General features: G+C 50.6%; 1 protein-coding gene across 9 annotated transcripts in view; it reads right to left on the reverse strand.

Moving 5' to 3' along the window:
• The window catches only part of DGKG (diacylglycerol kinase gamma), a 214507-nt gene that overhangs the window by 12683 nt on the left and 176847 nt on the right, over positions 1 to 24977 (reverse strand). For all 9 annotated transcript variants that reach the window (XM_062211092.1, XM_062211135.1, XM_062211144.1 and 6 more), the window contains 2 exons: positions 4709 to 4829; positions 1564 to 1624 (listed from right to left, as the gene is read on the reverse strand). In XM_062211092.1, the coding sequence (XP_062067076.1) occupies positions 1564 to 1624; positions 4709 to 4829 (182 nt within the window). The remainder of the gene's footprint in view (positions 1 to 1563; positions 1625 to 4708; positions 4830 to 24977) is intronic.

The following is a 24977-nucleotide window of genomic DNA, read 5'->3' on the forward strand; positions in this document are numbered from 1 at the left end:
CTGAAGCCAGGAGCCAGGAGCTTCCTCCTGATCTCCCAACGTGGGTGCAGGGGCCCAAACACTTGGGCCATCTTCCACTGCTTTCCCAGCCATAGCAGAAAGCTGGATCAGAAGAGGAGCAGCTAGGACACAAATTGGTGCCCACATGGGATGCTGGTACTGCAGGTGGAGGCTTAGCCCACTATGTCACAGCCAGCCCCTGAAATTTTTATGACCACTACATTTCATAATTGAATTTTTTTTTTTTGACAGGCAGAGTAGATAGAGAGAGAGACAGAGAGAAAGGTCTTCCTTTTTGCCGTTGGTTCACCCTCCAATGGCCGCCGCGGTAGGCGCATCGCGCTGATCCGAAGCCAGGAGCCAGGTGCTTCTCCTGGTCTCCCATGGGGGTGCAGGGCCCAAGCACTTGGGCCATCCTCCACTGCCTTCCCGGGCCATAGCAGAGAGCTGGCCTGGAAGAGGGGCAACCGGGATAGAATCCGGTGCCCCAACCGGGACTAGAACCCGGTGTGCCGGCACCGCAAGGCGGAGGATTAGCCTGTTAAGCTACAGCGCCGGCCTAATGTTTTTTTTTATCAAATAAAAATGACCTTCCTTATTCTACCTTATGATTTTGGCATGTTAGAGTGTCGGTTTGCCTAAAGTCAACAGAGTTAACATTATCATTTCTTTTAATTTCTCTATACTTGATAAAAGCTAAAACAAAAAGTTACCTGTTTTGTTTTAAGACTGTTTTTATAAGAAGCATACATTTGGTTCTTAATTTTTAACAAAGTTTATTTATGTGAAAGGCAAAGGGACAGAGAGCAAGATCGTCCATCTATTGGTTCACTCCCCAAATGTCTGCAACAGCTAGGGCTGAGCCAGGCTGAAGCCAGGAGCCAGGAGCTCCATCCAGGCCTCCCAGGTGGGTGCAGGGACTCAAGTCCGTGAAGCATCGTCTGCTGCCTCCCAGGCTGTGCATTAGCTGGAAGCTGGGTGGGAAGCAGAGGCGGGGCTTGTCCCAGGCACTCTGCTAAGGGATGTGACTTAACCCACTGTACCACCCATGAATTTTAATCTTTAACTCCAGATGAAAGTATTGGCCTTTTAATATGGCACCTTAGCCCATTTATTATTTTGTCAGTATCGATACATTTAATCTGCACCTCTTTCATCTTCGAAAGCATTTAAATGTTGGCTTGTCACTTGTTTTCTGTCTTTTGTTATATTGATGGGGCTTACACATTTTAACTTCTACTAGATTTGAAAGGTGTGTCCTCTGTTTTTTGGTTTCCCTGGTGATTAGCTATGAATGATTCAAATTGAGGTGTTGAAGGATATGGCGGATGAAGGCTCAGGATTCACGGCCTAAAACCAAGGGCTTGTAGAAGACGGTTCTGTGTCTCTTCTGTTTTGTGATTGGTGCCCCGCAGTGCCAGACACTCCGTGAAGGCTGGCAGGGGGCTGCATGGATGGTGAGTTCAGTGGAGGAGGGGCTGCCCTCAGTGATTGTGCGAAATCCACGATTTCCTACTGAGCCACTGCCCCCAAAGGTGCAAAGCAAAGATGGTCAAGACTCACCGTGCAACAGGGCTGCATCCAGGGCTCCCCATCTACCTGCATCGGCAGCAGCTTGTTAGTCCTGGAACCCCAAAAAGTGAGAGAACACAGTGAGCTCCTTGGAGGAGGGGGTGGTGGCAATCAGGGCTGCCTACACCAGGGAGACCTTCTCTGTCCTGGGCAATGTGCTTAAAGCAGATTGCTGGTCTACCGCAGGGATTCCGACGGGGCACGTCTGGGGCCGGCCCTGGCACCAGTGTCTTCATAAGCACCGGACTGGTTCTGTTGCCGAGGCCTGCTGAGCAGCAGCGCAGAGGGTGAGTGCTGAGACCCCACAGCCAGGGTACAGGGGCCAACAGCGTGGGGGCCTGCAGCAGTGCCCACGGCTCCCCGCTGGGAACTGGGAAGGGCCCAGCCTCTGTGCGGAATGAGAGATTGCATCAGGCCTCTGAGGTAGTGTCTCAGGTACAGCTCAGGTCTGAGTGTGCCTTGCTTTGCACGCTGTCTGGAACACAGCACACTCTGGGGTTGTGTGGGCTATGCACCCGGCTTAGCCGGGAAAGGGGTCATCCGGGAACGTTGTTCTGGGGAGGAGGAGAGGAGAGGAGAACGCGTGACCTTCCGGTTCGAGACAAGGCTCCTATGCATCTGGATTCTCACTAGGGGAGATGGGAGACCTAGGACTTCCTTTTGTGGAAGAGCTGAGAATTCCCTCCACAAGGCCGTTGGGAGGCCTGCAGGCTGGGCCACTGGGGAACAGTTCCCATTCGCTGGCTAGGAAGCCCTCACCCGGATTGGCAACTGTCCTGTTTCTGATTATAAAGCAAGAAGAGAAAGATGTGTTTTGATGAGATGCTTCTCCCACTGAGCCTGAGAATATTTTTAAAAATATTTTTTTGAAAGGCAGAGTTACTGAAAGAGTGGGGGAAGAGACACAGAAAGAGGTCTTCCATCTGCTGGGTCACTCCCCAAATGGCCACAACAGCCAGAGCTGGGCCAGGCCAAAGCCAGGGGCCAGGAGATTCATCTGGGTCTCCTCCATGGACGGCAGGGTTTCAAGTACTGGGGCTATCTGCCGCTTTCCCAGGTGCTTTAGCAGGGAGTGTGGATCGGAAGTGAAGCAGCCAGAACAAACCAGCATCCATACGGGATGCTGGCATCACAGGTGGCAGCTTAATCTGCTATGCCACAATGCTGGCCCCAAGGATATTTAATAACAAAGACAAATCACAGAAGGAAAAGAGTGGCATTTTGTTCCTGGGGTTAAGGAGAGTATCCGGGAATGCCCAAGAGGATGGGACTCCTGGCTTATGTCTTCCATTTCCATCTGTACACAGATCTGACTATGAAGAGACAGTCTCCCTCTGCCCCACCCCCACACATGGCTTTCTGACTCCTCAGGGAGCAGATGTTCTGTTCTCTGTGGCCTATGTAAGTCTTAGTTTAAGGGTCAGCACTGTGGCATAGTGGGTGAAGCCGCTGCCTACAGCGCCGGCATCCCATATGGGCACCAATTCTAGTCCTGGCTGCTCCACTTTCAATCTGGCTCTCTGTGAATGTGCCTGTGAAAGTCTGTGGGCCCCTGCACCCGTATGGGAGACCCAGAAGAAGCTCCTGGCTCCGGATTGGCCCAACGCTGGCTATTGTGGCCATTTGGGGAAGTGAACTAATGAATGGAAGATCTCTCTCTCACTGTCTCTCCTTCTTGCTCTCTCTGTAACTCTGATTTTTATTTATTTATTTGAGAGGTAGAGTTACAGACAGTGAGAGGGAGAAACAGAGAGAGAGGTCTTCCATCTGCTGGTTCACTCCCCAAATGGCCGCAGTGGTCAGAGCTGAGCTGATCCAAAGCCAGGAGCCAGGAGCTTCTTCTGGGTCTCCCACACGGGTGCAGGAGCCCAAGTGTTTGGTCCATCTTCCACTGCTTTCCTAGGCCATAGCAGAGAGCTGGATCAGAAGAGGAGCAGCTGGGACTAGAACCGGCACCCATATGGGATGCCTGCACTGTAGGTGGAGGATTTAACCCACTGTGCCATGAAGAATTTAACCTACTGTGCCACAGTGCCAGCCCCAATCCATTTTCCTTTTTCTTTTCTTTCTTTTTCTTTTCTTCTCTCTCACTCTCTTTCTTCCTTTCTTTTTAAGAAAGTTATGGTTTCTATGTGCTGAACTGGACCTGCTCTCCACTGGGGTCCTGGAGAATGGACAGGCTAGAGAGACACATCTGGAAAACAGGGTCCCCTCTCACAAAATGGTTCAGGAAGAGGAAGGAGCAAAGCTTTGGGGAACAGAAAAGACAGAGCAGACAGAGGGAATAAAGAAAGGCATACACCTCCAAGTAAGAGACCCCAGGGCCCAGCTGTGGGGCCCTTCTGAGGGATGCCAAGAGCAGAGTGGGACCCTTGCCCAGGAGGTTCTGGGAGAAGAGGGTTCTGTGGTCAAACACCTAGCAAAGCTGTACTCTGTGGACACCTCTAAGAAAGCCGCCAAAGCATACTGATGGGTCTGATCTGAGCAATCAAATGAAAAAGGAAAGGAATGAAGACTTCCACAACGCTCAGGTGGGGAAGCATCTAAGACAAAAAGTGACCAATTCAACAGAGGCCACTGGAATGGGAGGGGCCCCTCTAATAGGCCCCACCTCTTCCGGGAGCCTGGCAGTGGCTGAACTGTGTGGTCCATACCCGGAGGAACTGTCATCAGTGGGCAGGTCTGCTGATACTGATGGGTTAGCAAACAAAGGTGCATAGGAAACAGCATCTCCAAGAGCGAGCAGAGCGGAGAACCTGGTTTTTATCAAAGTGTGCCCCGCAGCATCTGAGACTGAGGACAGTTGATGATAAAGACAAATAAAAATATGTTGAAAGGATTAAAACAAGTCAAGGAGTTGGATTCTTGGTTCTCTGGACCTCATAATTGTATGCCCCTGTTTATAGTTTCAGCAGATCATTTGAAGGGGCCAGAGAAGGCTGTGCCGGAGCCCCCAGCTGATGTCCTGGATGGCCGCATGCTGTCCTGTTTGGGAAATGGTCTACAGAGACATTGCTTCAAACGTTATCAAGCATTCATCCTCCACTGTCCCTGCCCTGGACTCCGAGGATGGCTGCCCAGGGATGTTTGGGGAGGCGCAGAGAAGCAGGGGCTGCGGGGTCATGAGGAGGCATACCTGATGGTGACAGAGGAGCACTGTGCCAGCCTCCTGCCCGCGCTCTTCAGGCCGGTGTAGATCTGTCCCATCTCCATGGCTCCCTCGAGCCCCACCACTTCCAGGAGTTGATCGCCAAGGTCTGCAGGGGGAGACAGCACAAGCAGCGCTTTCAGGCCTTTCCGTTCCTCGGGCTGGCTCTGGCCAGGGGTGGGCCCTGGAAGGCCAGCAGACGGCCTTTCCATGCTCACTCTGAACAGGGCATTTCTCACGGGCCAGTACATGGACCTTTTCTTGGACAGAAGCCCAGCTCTAGTAAACAAAGGTTTTGATTCAGAACATGAACACACACCCAAGGAATAGACTGATGTATCAAGACACCTCTTCAAATGTAAAATAATATAAATTTGTTTTTTTAAAAATTATCTTACTTATTTGAAAGGCAGAATGAGAGAGAGAAAAAGGGAGAGACAGAAAAAGAGAGATCTTCCATCTACTGGTTCATGCCCCAAATGGTCATACTAGCCAGGAGCCAGGAACTCCAGCTGGGTCTGCTAGGTAGTTGGACCATCCTCCACTGCTTTCCCAGGCACATTAGCAGGGAGTTGGATCAGAAGCAGAGCCTCCCATTCTTGAACCAGTGCTCTGATATGGAATGCTAGTGACACACCAGGTGGCTTAACCCACTGCAAAACAATGCCAGTCAACAAAATAATGTAAATTTCTTAAATAATTTTCAACCTCCAAGCTCAGTTAAAGGCACACTGGTTTGGGACCAAGACAGGAAGGAACGTTGATGGCAGCCATTCTCCTAGCCAGACCAAGTCTTCTCTCCTCCAAACATCTCAGTAACACCTTGGCCGGACGGATGATGACTGCTGGCTACCTAACCTCAACTCTGGCCTGTGGTAAGCCACTGCTGAGCCAACCTTCTTGGACATCCTCAGCAGCTCATTTAGGACACCAGGGGACTGATCGAAGCCAAGGAAAAGAATATTTTACCTACAGTGGATTTTGTGGGTCCACACTGGAGGAGGAGGGGGCAGAAAACATTGAGTGCTGGGCTGGGAGCCACAGAGTGGATGGCCCCTGCCATGGCACTCATTCTGACTCAGAACCTGGGAGATGCTTTCTTCAGAGGTCCTGGGGCTTGGATTTTGCCTTCCGATTTCTTATGAAAGCAGTGGCAGGATTAACATTTGATGTTGGGCCCAAGACTCATTTTTACAAGGCGATTTTTATTTATTTAAAACAGAAGCAGAATAAAAAAATGTTTAAGTCAGCTTCACTCCTTTGCCAATCAAGGCAAAAAGCACCTTTTTTCTTCTGGTAGGTTGTGACTAATCACTAACGTTCTATGAATATCTACCAACTGGAAAATTGTATCTATGTTCATGCTTTTGTTTATTTCACAGATGGCTTTTGTCTCCCAAGGTGCCTCCTGGTATAGTGCAACAGTGTTTGTTAAGACTGGCCAGGAGGTATTTGGATTTGTCTTCACTCTTTTGTTTACAAGGCTAACTATTGCTCAAAAGCATTCTCTTGATGGATGTATTTCTAATGAAGACAGTTAAACAAACCTTCCGGCTGCCCACACATATGTCGACAATTCCATAGTCCAAACTACCCATGCTCACCGATGGACATCGGCTGCCAACAACTGTATCAGTCTCTGTGAGAGGCACAGCTTTCCCTGTCTACCTGCACCGACACTTCCATTCCTGCTCTAGGACTCCCTTCTCCACGGCTGTGAAAAGACACTGCCTCCCCGCGCCCTCCCTCTAATGTGGACTTGGAATAAGAAGCCATAAAAGGGTAATGTTTGTTTAGGAGCAGGCTCCAGGCTCTCCGAGGGAGTTTGGACCTAATAAACCATGAATGTCTAAATCTCTACTCACTTAATTAGTTCCCTTCTTACCGAAGGGGGTTGAATAACCGTTGGGTAGTCTTAGCTTATTGTGTCATTCTAAGGGTGTCTGTGAAAACCACGTGGGCGGAGAGAGAGAAAGAGAAGTACAAGAAACGAAGGTGGGCGGGGAGGGGGGAGGAGAGCGAGGAGGGGGGAGAAGGTAGAGGAGGGGCAGAAATGAAAACAGCGCATCTAGGGGTGAGGAGGGAGGGGGTGGGGAGTGGAGGAGAAAAGAGGAGCGAACCTTTCTAGAGCTTTCTCTAGTGGCAGAGACAGATGTCTTAGAAAACGCTGCTCTTTGTACCAGCTTTTGGTATCTGACAGTGCTGTGACAGTTCAGTGTTTTCTCTCCTTCAAACAGGCCCTGGTAACAAAATGTTCTAAGAGGCAGGGGACTTAAGAGACTCAAGTGCTTTAGCTTTACAATGTCTTGGTCTTTTAACAAATTTTCCTGTTGAATGGCTTTAACTCTAGAGTTGTTATCACTTCCCACACATTACCTTGCTTCCTGGCTCCAGCAAAGAAGTAATGAAGGCTGATCTCATCAGCAAGGGTGGGTGGGGGCAGGAGCTGACACAGATGTGGGGCCGAGGAGATACAGGAAGGGGCTAGGATCTTGGTGTGCTTTCTGCCATCTGCCTTAGAATTTGGTTTCTGAATCTCCCCTGGTATAAAAACCCTGAGATGCCTGCTGTCCACCCCCCAGGCAAAGCTCAGCCTTCCTTCGTCTTCTCCACCATCGTCCAGTAGCTCTTTCTTTCAGCTTCCTACCGAGAAGTCCTGAGATCCATCGTTTTACCTTGTTTCCCACACTTAGCCCACCAAAGTCTTCTCCTGTGTGATACCGATAAATGGCCTACAGTTAGGAGGGTGCTTCAAAAAGTCGATGGAAAATGGAATTAGAAGGAATTTTATTTTGGTGCAGAACGTTAGAAGTCCACACGTATGAGAAGGATCTTCAAAAAGTTTGTGGAAAATGAGCATTATGGGAAAATCACATGGATTTCAAAAAATTTTTTTAGACCAAAATAAGCTTTTACTTCCATTTTCCATGAACATCTTGAAGGACTCTCTTAACAGTTTTCTCTGGAACACACTTTGGCAAATTCTGGCGTCACTTAACCCCCTCTATCACAGAGATTCTTCCTCTGTCACAGAGATACTGAGGCACACATTAAATTTGGCACTACAATGCAAGAGAACAGAATGCAAGCCAGCATCGAAGCCCAGAGAACCACTAGTATCTCAACCACAGAACCCAAGACGCAGGCACTAAGGATTCAGAGGGTGATCTTGGCAAATCACATCATCTCCATTTAGTCTTACACTCTTCAACTCACTCGTATGTAAGATGGAGTGTCTGTGTGCCTTATCCAAGCAGAGACTCACTCCCTCATTAACTCCACAGTCACTGAGTGCCAGTCACCGTGTTAGAAACTGGAGATGTAAAATGTCCCCTTCCCGAAGGACCCTTGGTCACCAGGGGGACACGCAGGAGGGTGTGGAAAAAGCTGTAATGGAACTCTAGGATCGAGGAAGCCTTAGTGACTGACCGGCCAGGCAAGGTGCAGAAGAAAATGTGTCACACAGGCTTCAGTGAGATCCTGAAGGGTGGACGCCTGGTGGAGGAGAGGAAGGAGACACAGGGATGAGCCCCTGTGTGGCTGGGGAGTCACAGGATGCAGAAAAGAAAATCACTTTTTTTTTTTTTTTTTTTTTGACAGGAGGAGTGGATAGTGAGAGAGAGAGAGAGACAGAGAGAAAGGTCTTCCTTTTTGCCGTTGGTTCACACTCCAATGGCCGCTGTGGCCGGCGCATCGCGCTGATCCGAAGCCAGGAGCCAGGTGCTTCTCCTGGTCTCCCATGCGGGTGCAGGGCCCAAGCACTTGGACCATCCTCCACTGCCTTCCTGGGCCATAGCAGAGAGCTGGCCTGGAAGAGGGGCAACCGGGACAGAATCCGGCACCCCAACCGGGACTAGAACCTGGTGTGCCAGCGCCGCAAGGCGGAGGATTAGCCTGTTAAGCCACAGCGCCGGCGAGAAAAGAAAATCATTTAGCAATAAGCCCAGCTGGCAATTTCACTAGAAAATTAAAAAAACAAAAACAAAAAAAACAAACCCTTTTTTCCTTAAGTATAATTGCTGTCCAGACTCCTCTGGGCCAGTGCTGGAGGAAGAGGATCTCTGGGCCAGGCAGAAGCCTGTGGCGGCCCCAGAGCTTGGGCCTTTCAGCACTGCTCCGGTTCCTCCGTAACCAAGCGCATGCGGTGCTTTGAGGGCAACTCAACACGAGCTCTCCAGGAAAGAGAGGAGATAGAGACTGGGAACAGGCTAGGACTAGCAAGAACACAGGAGCAGTTCCAATCTAGACCACTTGGTTCAGCCCCTGGTATGCAGTTTTAGAAATGCAAATGGATCAGGTCTTCCCCCACAACAGGAACCCTCATCGGAACAAGTCATCACCCAAGTGCTGGGGAAGAGAAGATGCCACGTGAATCCTTTCACAATGATCATGTGGGAAACATTCTGAAAACAATTTGGACAATTATAATAATATTCTAAAACTTTTGGCCGGCGCTGCGGCTCACTAGGCTAATCCTCCGCCTTGCGGCGCCGGCACACCGGGTTCTAGTCCCGGTCAGGGCACCGATCCTGTCCTGGTTGCCCCTCTTTTAGGCCAGCTCTCTGCTGTGGCCAGGGAGTGCAGTGGAGGATGGCCCAAGTGTTTGGGCCCTGCACCCCATGGGAGACCAGGATAAGTCCCTGGCTCCTGCCATCGGATCAGCGCGGTGCGCCGGCCGCAGCGCGCCTACCGCGGCGGCCATTGGAGGGTGAACCAATGGCAAAAAGGAAGACCTTTCTCTCTGTCTCTCTCTCTCACTGTCCACTCTGCCTGTCAAAAAATTAAAAAAAAAAAAAAAGATTCTAAAACTTTTGTGCTGTTTGATCCACTAATTTCTTTCTTGGTGTTGATCTTGAGAAATCACTGACAAGATCTAAGTTCTTCCAAATCTGGCATCATTTATGATAGTGAAGTCTCCCCTTCCCCCTTCACACTTCCACCTGTAGGGGATGATTAAATAAAGGATACGGTCTGCACAGGACAGAGTTTTTTGCTGCTATTACATGTGCAGAGTTTTGATACCACTACATGTGTCTATGTTACAATGTCGAGTGTGCAGGTGGGGAATAAGGCACACTGTCAACTAAACAAGAACAGGTAGAAAAGAAAAGAAAAAAAATCCTAGCACAATCGTAATAGTGGAAAGCTCTAGGTAATCAATACAGGTAACTTATTATTTGTGCTTTTCCAGGTGGTCCCTATTCTCTGTAAGTATGCATTAATGTCCTAAGTGAAAGTCATCTGAAAATCTATCAACTGCACTTTGTTTATAAAGATGAATTCAAACTCCCTGGCTTGATGCCCTGTGTCCTTCCTAAGGCTGGGGGCTGCCTTAGCAGTTTCCCTTCCTGTCCCCAAAGGGCTAGGCTCCTGCTCCAGGCATCCCCAGGTAAACTCCACTTCTTCCCTCCCTCGTGGTGTGCTGCCCCTCCTTGACATGTCCTGTCTTACTTTTACTTGTCCATCAAAACTCCAGTCAAGTGTCATCAACTTCAGCCAGTTTCTCTGGGCTGCCCCACCAGCAGCCTGATTGAGATCCACCCCCCTCAAACCCGTTGAGGTGGATGAGGCCAAACCGAAGGACAAGGAGATGGATGTCAGCCGTGCGCAGGAGTTGGCTGCAGTAAAACCTGCAGCGCCAGATTTAGGTTGGGCAGGGAAGGAGCTGAAGAAGTGTATGGAAAGGGAGAAGGCGAGGACGAGACCTGAGGAAGTCTGGAATGGGGGACTGGGACAGGAGGAGAGGCTGGGGAGCGGCACCGGTCAGTGACAAATTCCCCCTGTGCAGCCGGGGGCGGGCAGCTGAAGCGGACGGCAGTGATGGTGGTGACTCAAGGGGAAATGAGGCGAGATCAGTGCTCTCCAATGAGTTAGCTTTAACAGCACCAGGGCTCGGGTGGTACCTCACACCAATTACATCGCAATGTGTGGGCATGGAAGCCAGCGTCAGGATTTGTTTTTAAAGTTGCCTAGGTGATTCCAAAATGCACACACTTCGGAGACCGCCTGGGTGAAGGTACTGGGTGGGTCATCCCCACTGGCCAGCGGCTCTCAGAGTGTCATCTTGAACTAGCAGCAGCCGCAGCATCTCCTGAGAACCTGTGGGGAATGCAAATTCTTTTTTTTTTTTTTTTTTTTTTGACAGGCAGAGTAGACAGTGAGAGAGAGAGAGACAGAGAGAAAGGTCTTCCTTTGCAGTTGGTTCACCCTCCAATGGCCGCCACGGCTGGCGTGCTGCGGCCGGCGCACCGCGCTGATCCGATGGCAGGAGCCAGGTGCTTCTCCTGGTCTCCCATGGGGTGCAGGGCCCAAGTACTTGGGCCATCCTCCACTGCACTCCCTGGCCACAGCAGAGAGCTGGCCTGGAAGAGGGGCAACCGGGACAGAATCCAATGCCCCGACCGGGACTAGAACCCGGTGTGCCGGCGCCGCTAGGCGGAGGATTAGCCTATTGAGCCGCGGCGCCGGCTGGAATGCAAATTCTTGAGCTCCACCCCAGACCTACTGAATCAGGCACTGTGAGGGCGGGGCCCAGCAGTCTGTGTTCCAACAAGCCCCTGGAAGATTCTAAAGCACACTCAAGTTTGAGAACCTGAGCCCGAGGCAATAAAACTGTCCCAAACATACCCAGGAGCTGGAGTGGAGGAGAACATACACAAATCGCGTCCTGACTGCTTTGATCCAGAGCGTCCTCAGCGAATACTCGGACTAGCAACATCGACTTCAAAGTGCCGTTATGAGATGGAAATGGCAGAGCTGAATGGGAGAGTGGCTGGCACAGAGCGGGCGCACAGAACCTGTTCATTTCATTGTCCTTTTTCCTCTGCCCTGACAAACTCCCAACTGTCTATCTGCTGTGTGCAGGTGTCCCAATAGATACTATTAGAACTAAAAATATTTTCTTAAATCCTCAGTGTTTGTGGAGTTTTATAGCTCCATGCTGAGGCTAGAGATTCAGGTGAGCTTTAGAGTAAGTGGGCATCCCGCTTGGTCCGTTTCTTCTCTCTGTCATCTTTTCCCTCTTCTACCTTTCCTGCCTGTTTTATCTCAACAGTCCCACTCTGCTTTCATTTGCTTGGTTCTGCTCACTGTCAGGAGGAGAGCTCAGGGATGAACACTGATCAGAGAGGCTGGCAGAGCACTTGAATCTAAAAGACACATCTGACCGGTCCACTCTGTACCTCAGACCCTTGTGGGGGCTCTGAATGCCGAAGGAACTGTGTGCAGCTTCTTAATTAGGTGAGTAAATATCTCTCTGCTTGAAGAAACTCTGGTTAGCGCCCTGGGCTACCCCCGGCTCGATGCTGGCTCCTTGTCTTGAACTCAGATCGGTGGATCTCTCCTAGTGATGATGGCCTCTCCCAACTCCACTAGAGTTAAAGACAGGTTTCTGGCTGGTGCCATGGCTCAATAGGCTAATCCTCCACCTGTGGCGCTGGCACACCGGGTTCTCGTCCCGGGCAGGGCGCCGGATTCTGTCCCGGTTGCCCCTCTTCCAGGCCAGCTCTCTGCTGTGGCCAGGGAGTGCAGTGGAGGATGGCCCAGTCCTTGAACCCTGCACCCGCATGGGAGACCAGGAGAAGCACCTGGCTCCTGGCTTTGGATCAGCGCAGTGCGCCGGTGGCAGCGTGACAGCCGTTGGAGGGTGAACCAATGGCAAAGGAAGACCTTTGTCTCTCTCTCTCTCTCTCACTGTCCACTCTGCCTGTCAAAAAAAAAAAAAAAAAAAAAAAAAAAGACAGGTTTCTGTTCTTTGTATTCCTAGCAACTAGCCCTGCCCTTGGTGTACAAGACTAATAAATGTTTGTTGAATAAACTGGGTAAGATAGATGCTTTAGTGCCAAAGGCTTTGACAGGTTTGGCCCAAAGGAGGAAAAAGATAATGATTAATAACAATAGTAATAACTGCTTACCCAGAATGAGCTGGGAAACAGGCTTTCCATGAATTAACTCATTTAGCCTCCATGTAACAGACATCCTGGCCTGGGTTCCACCAATCTCTCTTACTGCATTACTTTTCCGCCCATTCTCACGTGGGCTGCTGGGTTTTCATTAATGAAAATTCCGTCATTTAAAATGAACGAGAAACTCTGGTGTCCTAGTCTGGGCTCCTCTCTTGCAGTGCCTTTGGGAAGTGTGGGGGATCCTTGCTACTCTCAGTGCCACTCCCACTCCACTCTCCTTCCCATTAGCACACCAGGTTCAGATCTGGGGCTACAATGGACCAGCCCAGGGAATCAAGCAGGGGGTGCCTAAACTTCCTCCTGCCGTGAGGACAGCAGTCACACTGCTTTGGGGCCCACTGAACAGCTTCTTTCTACTGTAGTTATCTCTTTAAAGGCCCTGTCTCCAAATACAGTCAGCCTCCGAGGGACTGGGGGTTACAATTTCAACACAGGAGGGCTTTTCTAGAGGAGAGGAGGGACACAGTGAGCCCGTCACAGGGACACTATAAAGCCTGCTTCACTGGGTTACTGAGAACAAGAGACAAAAACTACAAAGGTGTTTTGCAAACAGCAACGTCCCTTATTGCTGACGCGCGTGCAGAGGGCGTGAGGTGGAAGCAAGGATGCCAGTCCAGCTCTGCCTGCAGTGTCTAGACAGGTGAGCAGCGGCTGGCAGGCCTCTCTGCGGACTCGTCGCCGAGGCCCCTCTCGGGCCTCCAGACTTCTATGGAGACCGGCCACGTGCCTCTGGCGGCTCAGGCGCCCGAAGCCCAACAAAGCCGGGTGCTGTTCAGCCGTCTGCGCTTCCTGCTGGCCCCGGCCGGCACAGATGAAACACCGCTCTCGGCTACAGAGCTTCAAACACAGCTTAGAAGCACGGCCGCCTAAAAAGACGTCTAGGGTGGGATTTGAAAAGAACCCCCAAAGACTGTTTCCTGGTCTTCTGCAGGGGCGGCGGCAGCACCGAAGGTGGGTATGAAAGGACGGAACTAACTGGCCACACAGGGTCTCGCGTGCCGCCTGCCCCCATCTCCCACCTGTCCCCTCCAAGCACCAGGCCCGCAGGCTTCCCAACCAATTCTAACCTGAAGAAGGATCTGCCTCTAATGCTCCCCCTGGAGACCCTGACCCAGTCATGGGGAGACAGGCAATGGGCCTCCTGCTAGCCAAACAGCCCGGGGCAGGGGTGAGGGGATCCTTCCTGGGCCTGGCTACACCCAGCACAGAGGATGTACCTGCAGCAGGCTGGGGAGCAAAGATCGTGCATTTCAGACATGCTTGGGTGTGCATCCTGCTGTGTGGCCACGCACTTCTCGGAGTCTGTGCTGCCTTGGAGAAATCCAGCAACAGCAACTCCTTGGCATGGTTTGCAAGGGCTGCCGGTAAGTGCCCGGTCTGGCTCAGGGGCAGCGGGGCACAGGAGGCCTTCAGGAGCAGTGGCTGTTCCTGCCAGGTTATATTTCTTAGGAAGGGAGGTCCCCAGGCAGCTGTCTGCTACGCCAGAGCAGGAGCCCATGGCCTGCTGCAGATGGTAATCAGTGTAACCAGAGAAGGAAGAGTCGATGGGGAGGAGAGGGAGGGACAGGGTGCTGAGGAAGAGAGACTATAGAGGGCATAGATGCCCTTTGACCTTGAGGTTTGAGGGGCTGCTCCTCCTGGCAAGAGAAGCATCCTTATTTCTATTCCTTTTACTCCAAAAGACAGACAATTCTACAATGACCCAGTTGCCTTCTCTTGTTCCTGAGCCAAACCACGTGGCCCTGGAGGTGTTTCAGGTGTTTCAGGCATGAACTTGACACTGCTGGTCCCACTGGGCATCCTCCCTTCGGTGCGTACCCTTGACACACTGGCTTGCAGGTTTCTTCCCCTCTCAGGGGTCAGTAACATCTCACCGGACATCCAGTGTCCTCCAAAGCTGGAGAAGCCAATTGGGAGGGAGGAGGAGGCAGCAGCGGCCGAGGGCTACTGCTCTCAGAGCAGGGAGACTGCGGGGCCTGTGGGCAGGGCTAGGTTGTGGTTTCCGCTCTGCCTCTGTCTAGTCACATGACTGTGGGCAGATCTCGCCCCTCCTCGGGGCCTCAGTTTCCTCTGGTTGGGGTTGGGGCATTCTGTCCTTAAGGGCTAGTTGAGCTCTTCCCACCAAGATGGAGGCTGGGTTTTCTGACAATCTAGCTGTTCCCACACTGGCAGAAGACAGAACACTGAGAATGGCCCTGCAAGGAGGCAGGAGGGCGAGCACGTACAGACCCACGACAGCACCGCGGCTGGGCCCCGAAAACCCGTGTGTCCTGCTCTGCTGTGGCTATATCCTCTGGGCTTGCCCGGGGCCCCCGCTAAGGGGCTGTATACCAGGCCTCTGAACCTCTGTGCCTGGGAGACAGGAGCAGGGGGCGCGGGACCGTGGGCTGTGTAGTGGGACACTTCCTGGGAAGCAGACGCTGCCATGCCTGGGTGTTTACACAGGTTTTTGTTTTATTCCTTGTGGCCACTCAGTCAGAAAATGCTATCCCAGCCTAAGAACATAGAGATTATTCTCTCAATATATAAAAAAACTGGAGACTCAGAGAGATGACAGCATTGGTCTGCTATCACACAACCAGCGTGGCAAAGCTGGAATCCAAACCAAGGCCTGTCTGACTCAAAAAAAATCTCAAAGGACTCATGGCAGAGACAAAATACCCTGGAGTGACAGGATACCTGAGGACAGGAGGGGGAGCGTGCGGTAGGGGTGAGCCTTGTCGCAGCGCCTCCCAGGAAGGCTTCTTGGCCACTGATCCTAGCGATGGGGTGCGAGGTTCCAAGGCTGGGAGGTAGATGCTGGTTGGTGTATTATTCAACACTGCTTTATGTACAGAGTTCAAGAAGCTTCAACTCCTGGTATCGTGCATTTAATTAAAGATGGTGAGGCTTTCCAGATCAACTCAAACCTGATGCACAAGCTGACGTCTGTAAGGGACGTAACCAGGATCCACACTGACCAGAACAATCCCCAGCACCCAGCAACACTGCCAAAGTTGGAGGAAAGTTGAGGTAGGGAGGGTTCCCCTCCCCGCCGGTAGTTGAGGAACAGCCAAGATTGGAGAGGGAGAAGTGGGTATTGTGGAACGTGTGGAAAGAATCCTCTGCTTGGAATACCAGGACTTGGGCTCCAGTCCCAGATCCACCAATCAGTGTGGCCTTGGACAGGCCCATTAAGCCCCCCGTGGGGGAAGAAGCAGGGAGGAACTGCCCATGTGGCTGTGGACTCCTGTTCGTTCTTCCTCCTGGGCCTCTGACTCCCAAATCAAGGCCTTGGGGTTGTAGCTTGAATCCTGCATTTGCCTCATCCTTGGTCCCCTTGATGCCAGCTCCTGGCCCTTTCTTTGGATCCAAACTGCAAAGGACTCTCAGCTCCTATGGCTGCCGAGAAACCTCCATCTCTTAGGACTCCAAGGCTCACGTACCAACGCCATGATGCATCACTCAAGGGACTCCATCTTTCCAGTCTCCCTTTTTGCTACTTCTGTGGGCTAGTGCCCCTGCCTGTGTCCCCTGTCTCTCATTCAGTGTCTTTTAAAAATCCTCCCACTGGGCTGGTGTTGTGGTACAGTGGGTAAAGCCTGCACCTGCGACCTATATGGGTACAGGTTCGTGTCCCTGCTGTTCCACTTCCAATCCAGTTCCCTGTTAATGGCCTGAGAAAAGCAGCAGAAGGTGGCCCAAGTGTTTGGGCCCCTGCCACCCTCATGGGAAACCCGAGCAGAGTTCCAGGCTCTTGGCTTCTGCCTGGCTATCTGGGGAGTGAACCAGTGGACAGAAGATCTCTGTCTCTCCCTCTCTCTCTCTGTAACTCTTTCAAATACATATTTAAAAAATAAAATCAAATCCTCCCATCTTTAAGTGTTAGCACACACACATCCTATGTTATCCACCCATCCATCAAATATTCATTGATCACTTTCTAGGGGCACAGCACAGTGCAGGGGTTCAAGAACATGCTGAAGGAGAAACCTCTTTTTCTTGCTTTCAACACTCTTCAGATACTCACTGTCTCTGCTATGGTACTTGCTGATTATGCCAGTATTAAATTAACATGACTATCCTACATATATTTCTTACAGGTAGGTAGACTGAACTACTTAAGGCCTGGACCCTGTCATCTTCTTGTTGTGTCCTCTACAGCACCTAAGGCACCCAGGTTTTAGTGCATGTTTGTGTGATTCTAGCCTAATCACTTAACCCCACTGAGCCTTGCTGTCCTCAGACCTAAAAAGGATTAAATAATTTAATATGCAAAGTCTTATCCCATAAAGAAGTATTCAATAATTCACAGCTCAATACATACGCATGGGCTGATTAAGAAGGTTAAATGTTGCCATGGCTGAATGTTTATGCCCCATTCCCCATTCATATGTTGAAGCTCTCATCCTCAGAGTGAGAGACTTGGAGGTAGAGGCCAGGTGATTAAATCATGGGGGTGGCACCCTCGGGGATGGGACGATCTCTCCCTGTGAGGACACAGCAAAAAGTGTTCAGCTGCAAGCCAGGGAGAGCTTTCACCAGGAACCACGCCGGCTGGCGCCCTGATCTTGGAACTTCCACTCTCCAGAACTGTGAGAAATAAACTTCTGTTGTTTAAGCCACCCGGTCTATGGTATTTTGGTATAGCAACTCAAACGAAGGCAAACACGTCTTGCACAACATAGAAACAAACCCAAGAGATGCCAATGTACAGGCTGTGCAGAGCGTGTGGCCAGCATGGCACTCTGCTAAGGGATGGGTCTTGCCAGGTGTTCAACCTTCAATGCCCTAAGCATTGCTACAGTGCAACAGAGACTGGTTTGGGGACCAAGGTCAGAAGAGACAAAAGCTACAATGTCTAGTTCTGCCAGAGAGCCTAGTCTAGAAGTTTCTTTTGCATGTGCGATGAGTTTCCTTGGCTCTGTGGTTCCATTTTGAGCAGCAAACCTCCAGAGGGAGGAATTATGTGGAGTTCAACTCCAGCTTGAACCTGTGTGAGCAAGTTTCCCCTCTGCAGGGGCTAAGGAGCCTCCTGAGGCATAGGTCCATCTCACCAGCCCCTTCTAGCTCCTGGGGAGGGGAGGGGGGAGCTGCAGGAGGCAGGGGGTAGGAGAGGAGACCCAGCTAGAGTCCAGTCTCCTTCGTTCAGAAGACAGGAAGGATAGAGGTTGCATCACGTGAATTTCCAGAGTTGGGTCATGGCCAGCCAGAAGTGGCAAGGATGGGGTGGGGTTAGGGTGCGCGTTCTGACGAATGCTGAAAGAATTTCACATTTGGAACACAGTGACTTATTAGAATCCAGTCCCAGATCCATTAATTATTATGACATAGGATAGGTCAATTAGCCCTCCAGGCCCCATTTTTCTAATCTATGGAATATTTTCTTGGCACTTTTGGGGATGGGGGAAGATGGAGCTGGGACTGCTGGTGCTGTGGTGTTTCTGTAACTTCACTAACATGCGATCCCCAGGGAACCCTGTTGAAATGCAGGTACTGCTTCAGCAGATGTGGGATGGCATTTGAGAGTTGCATTTCTAACACCCTGGTGATGCTCCACTCCTGGTTCAGGGACCATGTGAGGTTTTAGCATAGGCATTGGCCAACCATGACTCAAACGCCAAACCCAGCCTGCCCTTTGACTTTGTAACTAAATTTTATTGGAACACCGCCATGCCCATTTGTTTGTGAACTGTCTATGACTGCTTCACTGCTGAGTGGACAGAGCTGAGCAGTAGCACCAGAGATGGAATGGAAAGCCAAAAGCCAAATGACTTTCAGAGTTACAATGTGGCTCTTTTTTTTTTTTTTTTTTGACAGGCAGAGTGGACAGTGAGAGAGAGACAGAGAGAAAGGTCTTCCTTTTTGCCATTGGTTCACCCTCCAATGGCCGCCGCGGTAGGCGCGCTGCGGCCGGCGCACCGCGCTGATCCGAAGGCAGGAGCCAGGTGCTTATCCTGGTCTCCCATGGGGTGCAGAGCCCAAACACTTGGGCCATCCTCCACTGCACTCCCTGGCCACAGCAGAGAGCTGGCTTGGAAGAGGGGCAACCGGGACAGGATCGGTGCCCTGACTGGGACTAGAACCCGGTGTGCCGGCGCCGCAAGGCGGAGGATTAGCCTATTGAGCCAATGTGGCTCTTTATGGAAGAAGTTTGCCAGCCCGTACTCTTAGAGGACAGAGGACTGGTCTGGGTAGGCTAAAAGACCCGCATTTCTGTCTGGGTTTGGGCAAGGGCAAGCCACTTCACCTTGCTGACTTGCTTTCCTTATCTAGAGGATAAAATGATCTTTAAGTTTCCAAGAGGACTATAATTCTGGGAGTTCAGTGCTATACAGAGAGCTGGTGCTGTAGTGTAGGAGGCTAAGCCTCTGCCTGCTGTGCCAGAATCCTATACGGGCGCTGGTTCAAGTCCCAGCTGCTCCACTTCCAATCCAGCTCCCTGCTAATGCACTTGGGAAAGCAATGGAAGATGGCCCAAGTGCTTGAGCCTCTGAACCCACAAGGGAGACCTAGAAGAAGCTCCTGGCTTCAGATCGGCCTAGCTTGGGCCTTTGCAGCCATCTGGAGGGTGACCAGGGGATGAAAGACTTCCTCTGTCTCTTCCTCTCTCTCTCTAACACTGCCTCTCAAATAAATAAAAAGAACCTTTAGAAAAAATAAAAAAAAAATAAAGAAGGAAAAACAAAGCATCACGGTTTCTATAGAAACAGGCTCCTGAGAACCAGGTGTACAATTTTCATCTGGAAGCTGCAGAAACATACGTAGCCTAGCCTTGCAGAGCCCAGCCAGGTAGCTCCTGCCAGATGCCAAGACAGGTCTGTGGAGACCAACCACAGCTATGGCCTGGTGCAGAGACAGCTGGAGATAGAAAGGGGAGAGTGAGGACTGGAGGCAGACCTCTTGGGCTTCATTTTGGGCTGATGCTGGTTATGGGGGCCTGGGATATGGCATGCCAGTACCGCTCACATGGCTTCCAGGGGCCTGGGATATGGCATGCCAGTACTGCTCACATGGCTTCTGTTCTGCTGAGAGAACAACTGGAAACCACCCCCTAGCTCACCAGTCCACGTGCCCCTGCCTTTGGCTGCTTTTGGTTAACCATTCTTAATAAGCTGTTTGGAGGTCTTAAAGAGATTTCACCAGGCACAGGGATACGGAAGGAACTATGACATCTGGGGCTGCCAGAGGAGCTCACAGTTTGGTGGAAGAGGCACCAACCAAGTAAATAAATAAGTATAATAGCTTCACGAGCCAGCTGTGAAGGGAAATACGGGGCCTGGCTCTCTGGCTTGGCCAACAGGTGAGCCACTAACAAGGCAAGGCACACAGGGAGGTGTGCTGGGCGAGGGGGAGGGAGTGTAGAATGGAGGAAACAGTGATTACTTGGGGTGTGCTGATTCCAGTGTGGGCTGCTTGAACGACTGAATGACAAAGCTGAGATTTCCCAGAGGCCTGTGATCACTGAACAGGAATGACACGGATGTTGCCATAGTTACTTCCTGGAGAAGGAGAGTCTCAGTCGCACACCCTCAGGGCCCACCACGCTCTTTAGGAGCCACTCACCTCGCTCTATCCCTGGAGGCTCCTGTTAAAAGCTCAATTTTTAGGTACACTTGTATTTTCTCTCAACCTGAGAAGAGCAGTGACTGACTATTGCTCACTACGATAGTCAGATCCCCAATGAATGGGAAAATCGGGAACCTACATCCCTGGACAGCTCCTGAACCCACAAGGCCATGATCTGTTCTGCTTCATAAAAGTTAAAAGAAAATCGCAAGAAACAGTGGAGTGCTGGCCCACAATTATTCTAGTGTGTCAGCTGAGCTCTAGCTCCTGTCCAAGAGTGTGGCTCTGAGAGGCAGTTGTATGGTGTCCTGTACCTTCACTTTGGGGTTCTGGTCTGCCCGACTGGTAAAAATCCACATGGGCACACTGCAGGCATGCAATTGGCTTTGCAACTGGAGTGTTTCCCCCTTCCAGGCAGGGTGTCCACGTCAGGAGGGCAGATCTGGTGACTGTGCTTGCCTGGACAGGGTCTGAGTCTGCTCGGCTCAGGGCTTGGAGTCCCTGGCCAGGAAGGCCCCTGGTGATCTGTGCACCACGCTGGGTCACAGGGAGTCATGTGACTTCTTCTTAGCCCTTACTACAGTTCCTAATCATTCGCCTCTCGTTGGGCCTATTTTATTGAGGCTTGGCTTCCCCATTCTCCTATGGCTACAGGGGCTGTGTCTGCGGCGTTTGTTCACCACTGGACCCTGGTGCCCAGAACTTGGTAGGTGCATGGTAATTATGTGTTGAAAAATTGACAAAAAGCTTGTCTCCACTGCTGGGAAAATGACTCAAAAGTGAATACTCCACCAAGAGCGTCCGGCTTCCTGTCTTTATTCACTAAGAATCACTACAAGTATTATCTAGTAGAAGTCTGGGCAGGTTTTGCCCTACAGGTTTCGAGCCTTTTCTGGGACACTCCACTTTCAGTTCAAATGGGATTGACTGAGAAATCACAGAGACGAATGCTGCTTTCACAGCAGACAGCCAGAGGGGCCCACACGGCCTCTACACTGCCACTGGCTGATGCTATAGTTTGATGTTCCCACAGAATTTGTGTGTTGGAAACTTGCTACTCATATTCATATGCTGATTGGAGGTAAGGCCTTTGGGAGGTAACTGGGATTAGATGAGGTCATCAGGGTGGGGGCAGGTGGCTTTATAAGAAGAGGATGGGAGACCCAGGCTGACGCACACTTGGTCTGTCTCGCCATGTGAGCCCTCCATTATGGGATGCTACTGCAAGAAGGCCCTCACGGGATGCCAAGGAGATGCCTGCACCACGCCATGAGCCAGGTAAACTCCTATTCTTCCTAAGTCACTCAGTCCGAGGAATTTTGTTTAGCAACAGAAAATGGGCCAAAACTGCGCGACTGGGGGCAGGGGTGGGGATCAGTGAAGGGCTGGGGAAATAGGTAGGAAGTCTCCGCATTTGTATTTCCAGCTGGGGCCATAGAGAAACAAAGGCAGAATTCCCTAGGACTTTGCTTCTCAACCTCAACGGGGATTGATCCAGCTGTGTGTGCCTTGCCCTTGGTGCTTTACTTGGCCTCAGGACTTGGCACCCTCTGCCCTCACCATGCTTCACTGGACAGCTAGCTTGGTGTAACCACCACTCTGGCGGCAACAGCCAAACACATGTAAGCACGGTGCCAGTGAATCACCCTAGAATTACAGGTTGTTACAGCCACAGGTAATTTAAAGATAATCTCAACCAAAATTCTGAAGAAGAATGATGTCCTAAGTTTGTTCCCCTTTTAATCATATATTAGCTATCTTCCACTTATCACCTGTCAGTAATTCTAGATCCTGTTGGTCAGCGCTCATCAAGTTCCAGGTACTCTGTTAAGTACTACACATGGATGATATCACCGAACCCTCAAAACAGTGCTGAGGGAGAGAGAACACAATCGTTTCCATTTCGTGAGCATTGAAATGCTGGCTTGTAGAGGGTTTAGTGGCTCACCCAATGTCAGGTGGTCGGTGATGAAAGGCCTAGAATCTGCTGCCCATGGCGCTGGCAGACTACAGGCAGGGCTCCTTCCCCTCTCTCCCTCCTTCCAGCAGACAACCCTGCAGAATACATGAGCTAGCCATGGTGGGAGGCCTTAGAGGGGACACAAAGATGAAGAGCTGCTCCCCGTTTTCCAGGTACTGGCCGGGGAAAGACAGGAGAATATGCATACCTGTGACACAAGGCAACCCGCAGTCAACATGCTGGTGAGACAGAAACCCCGTGGTCTGTGAATTCGGAGCCTGGACTCACTTCCGGGGAGCCCCGAAGGCCCGGCGGGAGGAGCAGAATCTCCACAGGCAGAAGCAGAGACCTTCCTGGACTGGGTCTGAATGCTTCCTGTTTTCCGAAGTCCTAGCTCGTGCAATACACACAGCAGGCTCTCTAACAGACTTTCTGGTTGGACACTAGCCACTTGGGGTGAGGATAGGATTCATGACTCTGGGTTATGATGTCATTATTGGACATAAATGGTCTAAGTCTCACCCCTTCTCTGGACTTGTATTTACAAACTATGGAACAGTGGCACGGAGGGGGCTAAGTGCAGTTTTGCTTATGAGTTTCTGATTTGGATTACATTCGGCTAAAACATGAAAAATCATTTGCAAGCCAAAATGAAATGTAAATACAAAAGACTATTTCTCACTATTCTTACTGTTGCAAAACTAAAAATAACTAATACAATGTGCTTCTCATTTAACCAATAACTTTTTTTTTTCTTTTTTCAGTAACTGAGCAGGGTCAGGCACTGCGGATACAAAAAAAAAAAAAAAAAAAAAAAAGGAATAATACTCAGCTTCTGTCCTTGGGATCTGAACTAGGAAAGGAGACAGCAGGGGCAACTGGCAGCATAAGTGTAACGTGCCAGGATGAAGTCTGGGATGGAGGTGGGCAGGAGTTTTGTGCTTTCTTAGTGATAGTGGTAATGATAAAGTAAAGAACTTAAGAATCAGAAATCAATTGTCATGCTCCAGCATAAAAAAGGAATAATAGGATGGGGAAATGTAAAAAAGTTTGAGGTTATACTATGTTCCAGGTACTTTCACATCCATCATCTTCAAAATAAACTCGCTATCATTATACCCATAATACAGAAGGGCAGGCTGGGTCACTTCCCAAGGTTTATAAAGCTAGAAGATAAAAGAATTTAAACCCACGGCATCCAACAATAACCTGGTGCTTTTCCGGGTATCCCTGACTGCTTTCTTTTCAGTCATTGTTTCTGTAGAATTCGTTCCATACTAATCTTGAACAATCTTCTTGGATTGTTTCTCCCAGGAGAAAGATGGGTGTATGATGAGAGAGAGTTGATAGTAACCCTTGTCCTGTCACTTCCTCTTTCACTTCCCTCCCACTGTCTTTCCTGACTGCCCCCTCCTCCAATCCCCAAGAAGCTACTAAGGAGGGAAGAGCCTGCAGAGAGGGCGCCACCAGCCTGCACATCCCAACACAAAGCCCATGGAGAGAGGAAGAAATTTGCAAACAATTCTGCCCAAGGAATCCACACAGGTTAAAATTTGATTTTGCCCGAATTTTGTGGAGCCTTAAGGAATCTCAAACGCACCTGTCGGAACTGCTAATTTTACAGGTGAAAGAAACAGAGATCTACAAAGTGAAAGGAGGAGCCCGGTGTCACTCACGGGTGTGAGGCAGAGTCTGGACTGGAACGCGGGTCTCCTGACCCCCAAGCCAAAGCTCTGCGCTCATCAGTTGCCTCTCCAGTTTCTCCCATGAACAGCTCAACTTACATTGGCAGACGGCTCAGTGTTGGTGTCTGTGCGAGGCCCAGGAGCCAGGGCGCTCCTTGACCTCCACTCTGATCAGCTCATGTTCTCATCTTAAGAACAGGAAGTGGCTTTGTTTTTAGCTCTGAAAGCACATTCTAGGGGTGGGAGAGGGGGATTTGGGGAGGAGAGTTCCTGTACATGATGGTCAACAGTGGTCAGCCGACGCTTCGCTCTTGGTTGAAGAAGGGGAAGGTGCAAGGCAGACAGTTAGGGGAAAGATGAAGGTTGTCCTTGCGTCCTAGCCAGACATGACCTCAGCCAGAGCTCGCCAAGCCCTCGGCCAGGGGCAGGGGAGGATTCTGCTCTGGTCATTCCTTCTCTCTTCTGACAGGGCAGGACACCAGAGTGGAGGTTCAGGCAGGAGCTTCAGGGTGGGAAACTTTGTAAGAACTGTATACAACCTCCAGTGCTCCCCCACCCTCTGCTGGAGGCCACAAGCTCCCTTGCCAAGGAAGGAAGGAGGAACACTTTATTCAGTTTAATAATTTATACAAATTGAAAAGTTTACTGTGTGAAATAAAGGGAACTCAAGAAGACAACACAGAAATAAAAATTCCTTAATCTCCTCTTAGAGCATGGAAGTATGGAGATGCTTTTAATTTTTTTTTTTTTTTTTTTTGACAGGCAGAGTGGATAGTGAAAGAGAGAGACAGAGAGAAAGGTCTTCCTTTTTGCCATTCGTTCACCCTCCAATGGCCGCTGCGGCCGGCGCATTGCGCTGATCTGAAGCCAGGAGCCAGGTGCTTCTCCTGGTCTCCCATGCGGATGCAGGGCCCAAGCACTTGCGCCATCCTCCACTGCACTCCTGGGCCATAGAAGAGAGCTGGCCTGGAAGAGGGGCAACTGGGACAGAATCCAGCGCCCCAACCGGGACTAGAACCCGGTGTGCCGGCGCCACAAGGCGGAGGATTAGCCTGTTAAGCCACGGCGCTGGCCAAAATTTTATTTATTTATTCATTTAT

The sequence above is a fragment of the Lepus europaeus genome, chromosome 2, assembly GCF_033115175.1.
Source record: "Lepus europaeus isolate LE1 chromosome 2, mLepTim1.pri, whole genome shotgun sequence".
Classification (NCBI taxonomy): Eukaryota; Metazoa; Chordata; class Mammalia; order Lagomorpha; family Leporidae; genus Lepus; species Lepus europaeus.